General features: G+C 35.8%; 1 protein-coding gene across 1 annotated transcript in view; it reads right to left on the bottom strand.

Annotated features, from left to right (window-relative positions):
* Positions 1-9107: 9107 nt before the first annotated feature.
* Positions 9108-12691, bottom strand: part of LOC116250664 (uncharacterized) — a 35149-nt gene continuing 31565 nt past the window's right edge. Inside the window, exons 16-20 of the mRNA XM_031624470.2 lie at positions 11832-11942; positions 10862-11005; positions 10317-10403; positions 9597-9665; positions 9108-9502 (exon numbers count right to left, since the gene is read on the bottom strand). Of these exons, the coding sequence (XP_031480330.1) occupies positions 9395-9502; positions 9597-9665; positions 10317-10403; positions 10862-11005; positions 11832-11942 (519 nt within the window). The 3' untranslated portion in view covers positions 9108-9394. The remainder of the gene's footprint in view (positions 9503-9596; positions 9666-10316; positions 10404-10861; positions 11006-11831; positions 11943-12691) is intronic.

Here is a 12691-nt window from a genome sequence, read left to right as displayed (position 1 = left end):
ATATCTTGATTTCCTCCTTAATGCTAGCATGCATTGTAACTGTTGCATGCTTGAGATTAACCTCTCTTCCATCAGGTTCTTGGAAGTCTTCAAATGTTTAGTTGTAATGGTTCCACTTTCAAGGGAAATCTCACGCACATGATCCATTTTCTTTTATAGTATGAAAGACATGCGTGCATTTTGTCCATTTTATTTGCCATCCTTTGTGAGTTTTGGTTGTCAACTACTTCTTTTGTGGTACTGTTTTACATTCAGTATCTTTCTCCCTTCTATTTTTCTTGGTTATGCAGATCCTATTTGTGCGAGATGAAAGCCGAAGTCCCCTTCCTTCCCCTCCTAGGGCCTAGAGCTATTCGGTGTCTGGGTCTGAGCGTGCTGTATTTCAGCTCGTATATCACTTCCCTCTGTGGGCGCGTATGCTACTAAATCCAGAGACTAGCTGCCTACCAACCACTGACTGATCGAGCTAGTCGCCGTGCTACATCCCTCAGGGCCATCTGCTCCCTTCTAGTTACTTTTTAACTATTACTTTTGGCACTGAAAATAGGAATATTGTCAAACACTAACCCCATGACTATCATGTCTCATGAGCAGATATAAAAGGTCAATAATTTGCCATTTGTGCAGCCATCCATTGAGTTCAGTGTTCAAGAAGACATAGCAACCTGGTCAATTTAAGTATTCTTGTGACACTACATAAGTTAAATGGCTCCTGCCTTTAAACTTTTCATAGAATTGAGAATCATAGGGTGCCCACTTGATTGGTACTTATTCCAATTCTGTGACCTCTTCTAGATTTATGGGCCTTTGATTATACAGGTGATTAAGGATAAACCTCTCGTTCTTAACATTGATAATGAGCTTTTAGTCACCATGCATGATTGGTGCAAAACCAGAATGTGATTAAACAATGGCTTGATACCATTTTAACCCCTCGATCTTTGGTCCATAAACTATAAATAAACATCAGAAGTGGCTGTAGGCTTCATGAAAGGTTCTTTGTCTCTTTTGCTATAGAAAAAAGAGTAAAAAAAACTAAAGCATAGATAAACTATTTTCATGTCACATTTCAGCAAATGACCATATGATTGGGACATTGGTGCTACATGCACCCTACTTCATGAAATGATGAAGACAAAGATCATAGTGCATGCACTCACACACACACTCACATACACACAGAGGGTTAGATGGGTAGGCCTTTAAGATAAAAGGTTGCATGGAGATAAGCAAGTAAAGACAAGAACAAGGAAAGTGGCAAAATGCAAAATGAGAATCCAAGTGAAGCAACCACTGATGATGAAGGGCAGGAACAAACATAAAGTAAGAGGTAGCATAGGATTCAGGCACAAAACAAATTTCTTTTATTATAAAAAGGAAGTATCCCATCTTGGTCCTTGACCCACAACCTTAGCATTATTTAGGTCCTTCACAACAATATTATATATAAGTGTGCATCCAGCAAGGCATCACTACATAATGCTACTGAAAAGAGGCATAGGAAAATAAAATGTGGGAATCTTCTAAAGTTGATGATAATGCTACATTCATGGACTACTTTTTAGGGTTCACACACATAGTGTCCACATAAGACTACTCTACAACAATTGTTAATGAAAAGCAAATGATTTAAATAAGTTGAGAAGGTGACTGCACTTTGTCTCAGGCATAGCAAGAAGGGTCCTACATCTCCAATTGCAAAACAAAGGGGAAGTGCAGTATTTTATGCTAATTTTGGGATTGATGTGGAGAAAGAAATGTTTTCAAAATTTTAATGGGCTTTCCATTTTTTGCGTGGGTGATGTGCCTCAGATGAGACCCAAGCACAAGATGCATATGGAATAATTTCATGCTGGCAACAACATTCATGGGCTCCAATTCAGATTGCCAAGGCCTTGGCTATATGGCTAGGCATAAGGCTAGATGAAGTGATGTTTGATAAGAAAAATGCATCATGAACTTTTTTGTCATCTATTCCTGAATACTGACCTTTTAGCTTGCATAGGTTCCATGGCCAAACCACGCTAATTAATCAATCATTCATTCTACTTCAATGGAAGCTAATAGTGTGTCTCCTAACCAGTGGCGAAACCAAGATATTTTGGCTAAGGGGCACTCAAGCTAATAGTATGTCTCTTAACATAAAATCATTCTATTTTATGTTAAGGACGTTGATGCGAAGCGATGTGTTGAGCCTGTGTCGTGAGGCGATGCGCAATATAGCAAGGTGATGCGTAAGCATCAGGTTTAAAATTTTGAAATATATGATATTTTCAAAAAACGTAAAAAAATAAAAAATAAGATGTAGAAATAATTTGAAAAACTAAATTTATGATCAACTATTTATATAATATATATATATATATATTCTACAACTAATTGAAGCTAACTACAGATGTATGGTCTCCAACTTTAGAAACATAAAACAAAGAAAAAACATGTTTCATTAAAGTACTATAAAACTTCATGAAAATTTAAAAACCAAAGATTGACTGTTTTTCCTTCACTTGTAAGCTGCTATGTGTGCATGAAATAAAGAAAATCTTTGACTTTCAATTCATAAAACTTCTGAAATGAGAAATAAATGAGCTTAACATACAAGAACTTATAGTATATACCTAATAACAGGTGAAATCAAGTTGACAAGTTTGGTTCCATAAAATAAATTTCAGGTGACATAAAATCGAATCCAGATGTCGAATACCACATAGATGAACCAAAAAACATGTGATGTCCTAGAGAACTGAATGGCTGACAGCCAATTTGTTATTATTGTCAACATGCACCAACCATTCAATAGGAGGAGATAAAGATAAGAGAGATTGAACATTTGCAGAAGGTCAAGCAATAGCTGTAGGAGAGTTCATGGAAGAGTAGGGAAATGTTAACGCCATTGTCAGATGGACATAGAATGAGAAACCTTTTGTGGATGTTGAAAATCATTTATATGTGACGGGCCAAAGTTAAAAAAAAAACTTCTTTCTGATGCATCTCCTGGCATTTGGAGATTGTCGGGAATAGCTGCAGACTTCACCTGATCCACACGCATCACGCACTGGACATGCATCATCTTGCTGTGCGTCCGACTACGCCTCACCGTTACTTTTTGAGGTGTTTCTTCAATTGATGTTGTTGTGATAAGTGCACATCACACCTTGTGTCCGCGTATTTTACAACATTGATCACAATGTCATCTCTGCCGTTTCATGATCATCTAAACAGTCATGCTCATGCGTGGGATCATCTTAGACTTCTTTTCAAGTTTATTCTTTTCAATAATTCACCACTAGTGCTCCCTAAATATTGTGAACACATAATAATAGATTTTAGTTTGCCGTTTCCTTTGGCAGGTTTTTACCTCTTTTTCTTCTCATTGTCAGCCCTCTTAGGCAGAAAGAAATGTGTTTCAATAGAAGCCTGCAAATCAGTTCTGCAATTAGCTCCTTTCTTTCACCAATTCTTCACAGTTAGGGGCTCTCAAAGCCCGTTAACATATTGGTATTCTTCATTTTATATCTAAACTACTTCTACAAAGCAGAACTCGCGAAATTAAGCTCAAGATAAACTATGAGATCAAGTTGACATTCCTGAAAAGTTAATCAAAACATGTATATATTCCCATCTCTAAACATGTACATAATTGTTCCAATAATTAGAACCCACAACATTATTTTTTTAAAAGAAAAGGTCCGATACGCAATGCTAGCGCGAGCCCCTCGCTGGTTCGATCGTACAAGCGGCCCGCTCCAGCCCTCAGATAAGACAGATTAGATGATCTTCAAGGACTAAAACTTGCTTTTCTTGATTGATTGTAAGAAAAGGTTACTTTTCAGCACATATCAAAAGCCTATGACCTTCAGCACAGAAGAATGAGATGCTATAGATGGTTAGGTTGCATTATTATAAGCAAAGTGACTTTAGTTCGAATCTCAGGGGGTTAGCCCCAGCCTAGTCTTATTAAGAAATGAAAAGCAACATGTATGTGTGGCTTTCTTGTTCTAGCTAGGTTCAATGAAACACTCTATTCCTTGACATATTTTCTTATGCATTTGTAGTACTATGTATTTTGACCTTCAAGTCTTCCCTTCTTTTTTAAAACCATATCAACGGAAAGTCGATTAAGAACTTTAATTAGTACGCTAAGAATGTCCTAAGATTATCTTAAGCCGCCTGCATGTTTTTGTTTGCATCCTACTGAGTAGTGCAGATGACTGTGGAAGCTCATGGGAAACAGCACATAAGGCATGCAGTTGTCTCAAAAAGTAGCATCAGCTTAGTCAAGAAGGAAAGTGCTCCATTTATGAAATGCCAAACCAAAGGGAATTGGACATTATTGTACTGGATTTGCTGTTTTGTGCATTTCTGCTTGTTGGCATCCATCCATTTTTAATAGTAGGTGTTGCTATATCTTGCCTTACAGGTTAAATGCTTAAGTTCTTTAATTAGAAGGAACCTTTGGACATGAAGTGGATATCTAACAAAAGCAGTCACTGTTAGGATGAGCCCGAATCGGCTGATTCGAATCAAATTGGTGGTGAATCGATTCAATTTGGCCGCGGATTCAAGAGTGACAAGTGTCTGTTTTTAAATCTTTTAAAATGTCTTATGATTTTTTTGGGTTTGAACCATAGTCATAAATAACATCTCGGAGTTTTAAACAGTGAGGTTTTTCTCATGTATATTACGATGAGCTTAGAAAAATGAAAAAATATGGTAATTTTTTAAAAATTTTAGAAAACTAAAAATGCGGACAAAAAAAAAACAATTGAGAAACTAATAACACAAATATCACTAGATAAGTAGATTTATAACAAATAAAAAATAGAAAATAAAAAAAAAAAAACTGTTTAACATTAAAAAAGCTAAAAAAAATGAAAAAAGTGAAAAAACATGTTAAAAATGTGTTTTTTTGCTTTTAACATTTAAAAAAAAAAACACATTTTTTTAAGTTTTAAATGGTTTGTTAATTTATCGCATTTTTTCGAAAAAAAAAAGAAGCTTTCTGTGACTATATTTTGAACTAATTTTTTTCATTTTTTTTTGCTAATTGATTTTTTTTACCCATTTGGTAGGCTCACTGAGTCGGTTCATAGGTCGAACTTGAAAGTCAAGGGCAAGTCGGGCCGAGCCAGGAGCGGGTCGGGGGCGAATCATGCCAACCTTGGCGATACAAACTGACTCGGGCAGTTCCCAAGTCAGCCCCACGAGTTTGCCAACTATGAACAAAACACAGATGCTTGGAAATATATGTTTATGAAAATCATCCAAAGCTTTAATTAACTAATGTAAATGCACAAGAGTTGCAGGTGAAAGGGCAATGATACCTTTTCTTTTCTTTGGATATATTGACAGCAGTAGTCAGATATGGTGAATTGCACCCAAAGATGCTCACTCTGGGGTGGCCTTTAGGCGTCCGAGAATGCAAACTGGAAGTGGAAAACTTTTCCCAAATATGGAAATGAAGACCTTTCAGAAAGTTTGGCATAATAAGGACATGGATAAGCATATGTTTTGTCCACCTTTTATGTGAAAGCTGCCATAGCCACAACTTATATGCTAAAGCAGCAAATTCATTAAATAACTTGTGAGTTGAATGCAATGCTTCAAGTTTTTGTGATCTTCTTGGAGATAAAGAAGAACCTTCAGAGTAGTTCGAGGCACAAATTTGGATATGGCTTGTTCTAGTAAAAACAGCCGATATAGTGTAAAATTCAAGATGCCATACTGATATATGCTGCCCTTGTGCTTCTGGCTCTTGGGAATGTTTATTTCCCCGATTATGGATCACACGTCCTTCTCCCCATTTCGCCCAGATCGTGGCCTGAAAAGTGAGCATTGGAGTACACCCCACTAGTGCATGTCTTGAATTAAATTTGTCTCAAAATGATGTTTATTTGTGCTTTCTTTTATAGAACTTCACTTTTTTGTGTTTTAACTGGGCTTACACTGAATTATTTTTAAATTATTGATTAGGAACCTCTCTCTCTCTCTCTCTCTCTCTCTCTCTCTCTATATATATATATATATATATATATATATATATATATATATATATATATATATATATATATATAATAGCGAGAGAGAGAGAGAGAGAGAGTTAATGTAAATTGGCATATGTGATGGCAACAATGCACTTTTAACTTAGGTACTATGCACCACCATTTAAGATGCAAAGGCATAGCACCAGAGCTGGAGATCTTTTGGGGTGGGGGGGCTGAATAGTATTTTTACAATTTGAAATGGGGTGGAACAAGATTTTTTAGAAGTTTTACATATGTCAAGTTAAAAAATTTCAAAAATATAAACATAAATTTATTTTTTCCAACATGCAAGGAGGGGTTGCGGCCCCTGCCAACCCTCTTTCCCACGGTCTTTACACAACACGTATGAGAATCGAACTAGAGATCTCTCATGTTACAAGGTCCTAGCCCGACCAAATATTTGATTATCAATAGACTGGATTATCCTTCAGAGAGAGAGAGAGAGATTTCCTTAATGAGACACTTTCATGCATTTGAGGGGTACTTTAGTCTCTTGAAAAAACAGATTGGTTTTCATATGTTTAGTTTAATTTCTCATACAGTTGGATGATCCCAAAAAGTTTAGTATGTAAGAGTCTACTCTCTCTCTCTCTTTATATATATATATATAATGTTTAGATTATGTCACCCAAATATGCCACTTATGCATGTCTTTCTATTGCTTTCAGTTCTTTTCCACAAATCTAACCACATTATAGATGCAAATATATATGAAAATAAAATAATGAAAGCAAAACTTAGAAATTAGATATCGAGATCGGATTTTATAAGTCACATAAGCTAAGACCTTTAAGTGTAAACTAATTTTTGACAAGCTCAAATTTGCACGTCTGGTTGATTTTCCAATCTTCGCAAGTCATATATATGCCATGCAATTGAGAAAAACCAAATCATTGGAAAAATTAAATATATATGTCGTAAATATCTGCTGCTCTATTTCAATACTGTGTGTGTCTCCTTGATGGGGGGTCCGTGTACAAGAACCACCTCCTTAGCGACCAAGGCATAACAAAAGCCATCCTTGACACAAGAATCAAAGAAAGGCCAATCCAGTTAAAATGGATTGCTTAAGAGCTCAGCTGGTCCGGCTGAAAAAGATGTGCCACTAATTTGATTCCGGCGGGCACCATGGATGGGGTGGAGCAATATAACATCAAGTTGATGGTAGATATGCTCTTAAACATGATGGAATAGAGCAATATACCACCGAGTTGATGGTATACCATCTTTATACGATAGTTACAAATAATGTTTCGGAGTTTTAAACAATGAGGTTTTTCTCAGGTGTAATACGGACGAGCTTGAAAAATACAAGAAAAATAAGGTAAATTTTTACAAATTTGAAAAAACTAAAAATATGTAAAATAAAATAAAAATAAGTGAGAAATTAATAACACAAACGTCAAAACATTAGTAGATTTGAAACAAATAAAAAATAATAAACAATTGTTTGACATAAAAAAACTGAAAGAATGAAAAAAGTGATAAAAAAACAGGAAAAAACGTGTTTTTTCGTTTTTAACGTATTTTTTTAAAAAACGTGTTTTTTAAGTTTTAAACGATCATTTAATTTATCGCATTTTTTCTCTCGAAAAAACGTGTTTTCTGTGACTATGAGTCTATACTAGATCTCGATGCAGCTTTTGAATCCTACAAGTAATGGCGTAGCAAGGAATTCTGAATCAAACTATAGTTTCAAAATTTTAACAGGAGCTGAAACATCATTTTTCAAATTTTTACCTCCCGTCTTTTTTCTTTCGGTTTTGGATCAATGAACTGAAACACAAGGCGGTGATGGGATAGAAACTTTAACTGGAACTGGAATCCATGGAAAGCTTAGAACGAAAGAATCAAAGGAATAAAATGCTGAACTCAAACCACGAAGCCATGAAGGTCTGCTACGGTCGCGCTCCGTTGGCAGAGGCACTAAATATTATCATGGGCTGGTGGATTTTCCGTCGTAGTTAGTCCTTGACGAAGGTGGCAGAGGAAGTTGACGAGGGGAATGAACGATCCCAATCTGCTTACTGGTTTCTAATCGATCATCCTAATTTGTTTTTTTGACACGTTGCAGTAACAGGGTGAGTAAAAGCGATCCGAAGAAAGGCCCAAGCCCTCTTGCTTTTTCCTCACCATTAGGATTCAAGACTGCTTCGGAACGTTGTTGGACCTGTGGTGTACTCGTCAACTCTTATATCAGCAGTCAGAAGCAATGCCCATAGAAATGAAACTAACAACTGAAATCTTATCGGCTTGACAGCCCAACCAACTATGTTATATCCCTTGAAGCTATTTTGACTGCAATCTTAGGGTGTTTCCATTCCTTTCAAATGTCAAAAAGCTAAGTCATCCTATATATAACCATTTCATTGTTGGAGATCGACCCTAACATATCACGATCGAGATTCAGACCACAGAGATAGTTTTCAATTTTTGAGACCCAAATACATACAAGGGCCAAATTTGAGTTATATATATATATATATCAACCAAGCTCATTAGATTTAATTATTAACGTATTTTTCTAGAATCTAACCTTATAAATATAATCTTAAGGGTGATTTGGTGAGAAACATATATTAAGTTAGTCATTTTTTATTTTAGTAATTTTTTAAATAATCAAAACATAAAAGGCTATTATAACATCAAATTTTTGATAATAGATAAGACACGTTTTTTTACGAAAATAACTTGGGCTGAAACATGATTTATATAAATTTAGGGTTCATAAACACTTTAGGAGGTTCATATTTTGTTTAAAACACTTTACAACACAAATTTAAGAAGTCTGATTAGCACTTTTTAACATTACAAACTTAAGAAGTCTGGTTTTATTCCTTAAGCGGTCTCTCCATCCGAATTTAGACAGAAAATTTCTCCGCTAATACAGCGGGTGGTGTATGATGTCTCTCTCTCTCTTTCTCTCTCTCTCTCTCTCTCTCTATATATATATATATAAGAACTTGTAAAGTTTTCCTGCTGCGCAATTAAAGGGAGAGAAATATGTAGTTTTCTCCCACTTGACTTCGGAAATGGAATATACACAAGCAATGCTGCATCAAGTGACTGAAAAATACATTCTATTTGATAAATAATAATTGTTTACAAGAGTCAGAATTAATTTGTTGCGTACAATAGAGAAAGCATTTCAGGAATATATACATATATATATATATATATATAGATATATATATATATATAGAGAGAGAGAGAGAGAGAGAATTCAGAAACAGAAACAAATACGTTATCAGAAGTACACGCCACGATGCTTCGGAACATGAAAAATTGATGGACAAGACAGGAGGTTTCCAAGGATAAGCTCAACTTTTCACTATTGAAAAACGTGGTGATTACTTCTGTGAGGATGAGTTCTTGGATTTTGCTTTGCCTTTCTTTCTCAAGGAGGCTGCTGCATCCTCTTCTTCCTCTGCCTTCTGCTCCTCTTCCAGTCTGGCCAACTGAATCAACCAAACAAGGAACAGAAAATGAATTTGTGGTAATAGGAGAAACTTTCACGAGTTTTTCAAGTATAAAATGTGAAAGATAACTGACCTCCACAAGTATCGGTTGGAGCTCCCTGTAACGAGCCTCTGCAAGATCAAAGCCATCTTTACGTAATTCCTGCTCAGTTTGAAAACAGGTCCATCAGAAATAAAAAAAAAATGTTAGTAATATAAACATGGACGACCTACGATCATCAGCATGGTTGGGGACACATACTTGCACATTGACCCACGACCCATCAATACATATAAACACGTTGGTGTGTGGGTGCTCATGCACATTGATGTGCATTTCTGTCTACATGTGTATATGAGGTTACTCGATTGCAGTAAGCATGGAACTGATACCCGTCATGCATGCATATTACGAGACAATGAGCCTGTAAACAAATGATAGATAAATGATATATCCTATTCAGATTCTCAGAAGACTTTTTTCAAGCGTGCAACTCAAAGTGAGTATACATAACCGAAAATAGAGAAACCTGATTTGCCTTATATAATGGAGAGAGTGCAAGTCTTAGAGTTAAGACCGTCGAGAGACAGTAAAAACGACCTGATGACTAAGAAAAGGCGACACCTATAAACACTTGGCAATACAGTATCCAAATAAGTGAAGTAAAAAGTCAACGAACTTGTATAGGATGGCAGAATTGTTTAGCTCCAAGAAAATAATAATATATTTAGTAAATTACCAGACATAGAATACGTTATTAGTTCACATAAGAGATAGAACTCTTTGATTCTGCCCATAAAGAGAAAGACTGACCTTTCCAGTGTGTTGAGTATGTTCATGGGCAGCCATTTGCCAGTATAAGCTTGTTCGCCTGTAGAAATCCCTCAATGATTCCCCTGGCTTCATAACCAAAAGACATGATAATAGATTAATTACCACAAAATTGTATAAAGATGAAAAAGGGAAACAGTCACAGACAACAAATCAGACCAAATCGTGAAAAAAAAACGACATAACATGCATGACCATTACAACTACCCAAATATGTGATGCACTATATGTCATGCAAAACCTTCAAGAATTATGTTTTTGAAATGAAAGGTACCTAGAGACACTGAAGAAACCTAGATTCAGAATTACGATCAGCAAATATCTCCAAATACTTGAAGATTATTATTGAAAAGAAATACAATCTCATATGTTGCACAAAAAACTAAAGAAAAACATTCTCTTGCTCTATTATTTATTTATTCTCTATTCTAAACTCCTGCGATGTTCCAAAGGAAAACCGTATTCAATGTACCATGAAAAACAATCATTAATGTAAATGGAAGAAAATTTTTTGAAAGAAGGCTCACCATTGGAGTTCTCTGTGATTCTGAAAGGCCAAGGTTGGCTCTTATTTGGTCTATTCTTGCACGTCTTTCCTTCCGACGAAGAGTCACACCCTTGCCAGTCAGAATAGCAACAGCAGCCTCGATTCCTAAGTTCGTGTCCTCCACCTTTAAATGCCAAACAAGTTATTACAACAGAAAGATTACTATAGTACATCTATATGGACATAAATGTGCTTCACATCAAGTATGTGCAATAATATTGCATCACTCATTCTTGTGAAGGCTGCTTGACATGCTTGCCACTCTGCAACTTTTGTTAAATTGTGTGCATATTCATTGATTAAACAAGTTTCATTTGCTATTTCTAACGACCATTGGTCAATCCCAATGTTGTAAATATGTATTGTGATCTGTGTAGATCCGACCAATAGTTAGATATGCAACATAGTTTAAAAAAATTGTAATTTCCTTTAAAAATAAGAAAATTGCAACCTGCAGCCTACTCTGAAAGAATGCTTCACTATTATTTGCATATACTATCACCAATATGCAAAATCCATAATATTATATTTGAAATCTAGTGCTGCAACATATACAATATTCTGCTCCTACATTAAATATGCTTTAAGTTGTTGTAGCCAATTTAACAATGAGGAAGACTTCAAGGAATTGATGAAACATAGCGGATGTTTAGCTGAAAACTAAGCAGTAGAAGGACCCTTCACTGCAAAACAACTTGCAGCTTCCACCGGAAGAATAATCATTATCTTACATGTTGAGGCTCACTAGTGAGTCGTGACTCATTCTCAGCTAAAGAAATAAGTAACATTTTAGGAGTTCAAGAACCATTGGGAAATGTGAAGCACATATACATGAGAATTATATATAAGATAAATTCAAGGGGACACCAAATATGTGGGAAGACAAGCATAAGCCACTCCACTAAACCAGTGCAAGGTACACATTTACATATGTAGCTGCATGGTCCCACCTGGTCACTACTTTCAGACTCATCAGAATCACTCCCAGATTCACTTTCTTCACTGTCTGTATCCTCCACATCTTCATCTTCGCTGATATCAACCCATTGAGACTCCGATGCCTGATAGAAGGAAATAATAACAGTGAAATAACTCAAATTAGCTTGACCGGACTCTGATAGCACAATAAGTTACACTTTAACTAAACTCAACTGCTATAGTAGACAACTTGTCAAAGAAGACATGCATAGGAAGAAAAATAAAATGAAAAACTAATGGACACATTATAGCACCTTCTAACTAAAGAGGAGAAGTTGGAGTGGTACCATACACTGTCCAAAGGAGTACAGATACGCCCTATAGAATATAGACAGCTCAGAAGGAGCAGTATATAAAAATTCACAATTCATTATTAAGACTTGTACAGGAGTGGAGCCGCACCAGCAGTGGAAAAGTTACAAATGAGCAAACAGCAGATTGTAAATTGAGCTTGCACACTCAACTGTGGCTCTATAGTCTATTCACCTAGAAAAGCAAAGACATTTCGTAGGCAAATGGCAATGGAAGCCCCTAGATGAAAGCAAAGGCATATTTAATGGACGCATCTATGCAATAGGGAAGCTTAAGCAAAGGCATTTTGGTAGCTCAATAGCAGGGTATAGGATCATAAATTGGAGAATAGAGGTGAGATAGATTTACTTAAGTATATAGACCCTAATGCTTAGGAAAAGAGTAACCCTTTTACATTAAACTCTATCCTTCAAAGAGTATAACCACAAATGAAATCTTCAAACCAAATTTAGAAAGAGCATATCATAGTAACAAGGGGTTGAATATTTTGAAGAAGAAACAAGAATTGGAAACCTTGATT

The sequence above is a fragment of the Nymphaea colorata genome, chromosome 3 (genome assembly GCF_008831285.2).
Source record: "Nymphaea colorata isolate Beijing-Zhang1983 chromosome 3, ASM883128v2, whole genome shotgun sequence".
NCBI lineage: Eukaryota > Viridiplantae > Streptophyta > Magnoliopsida > Nymphaeales > Nymphaeaceae > Nymphaea > Nymphaea colorata.
The sequence above is the reverse complement of the archived record's forward strand: the minus strand, read 5'-3'. Positions and strand labels throughout refer to the sequence as shown.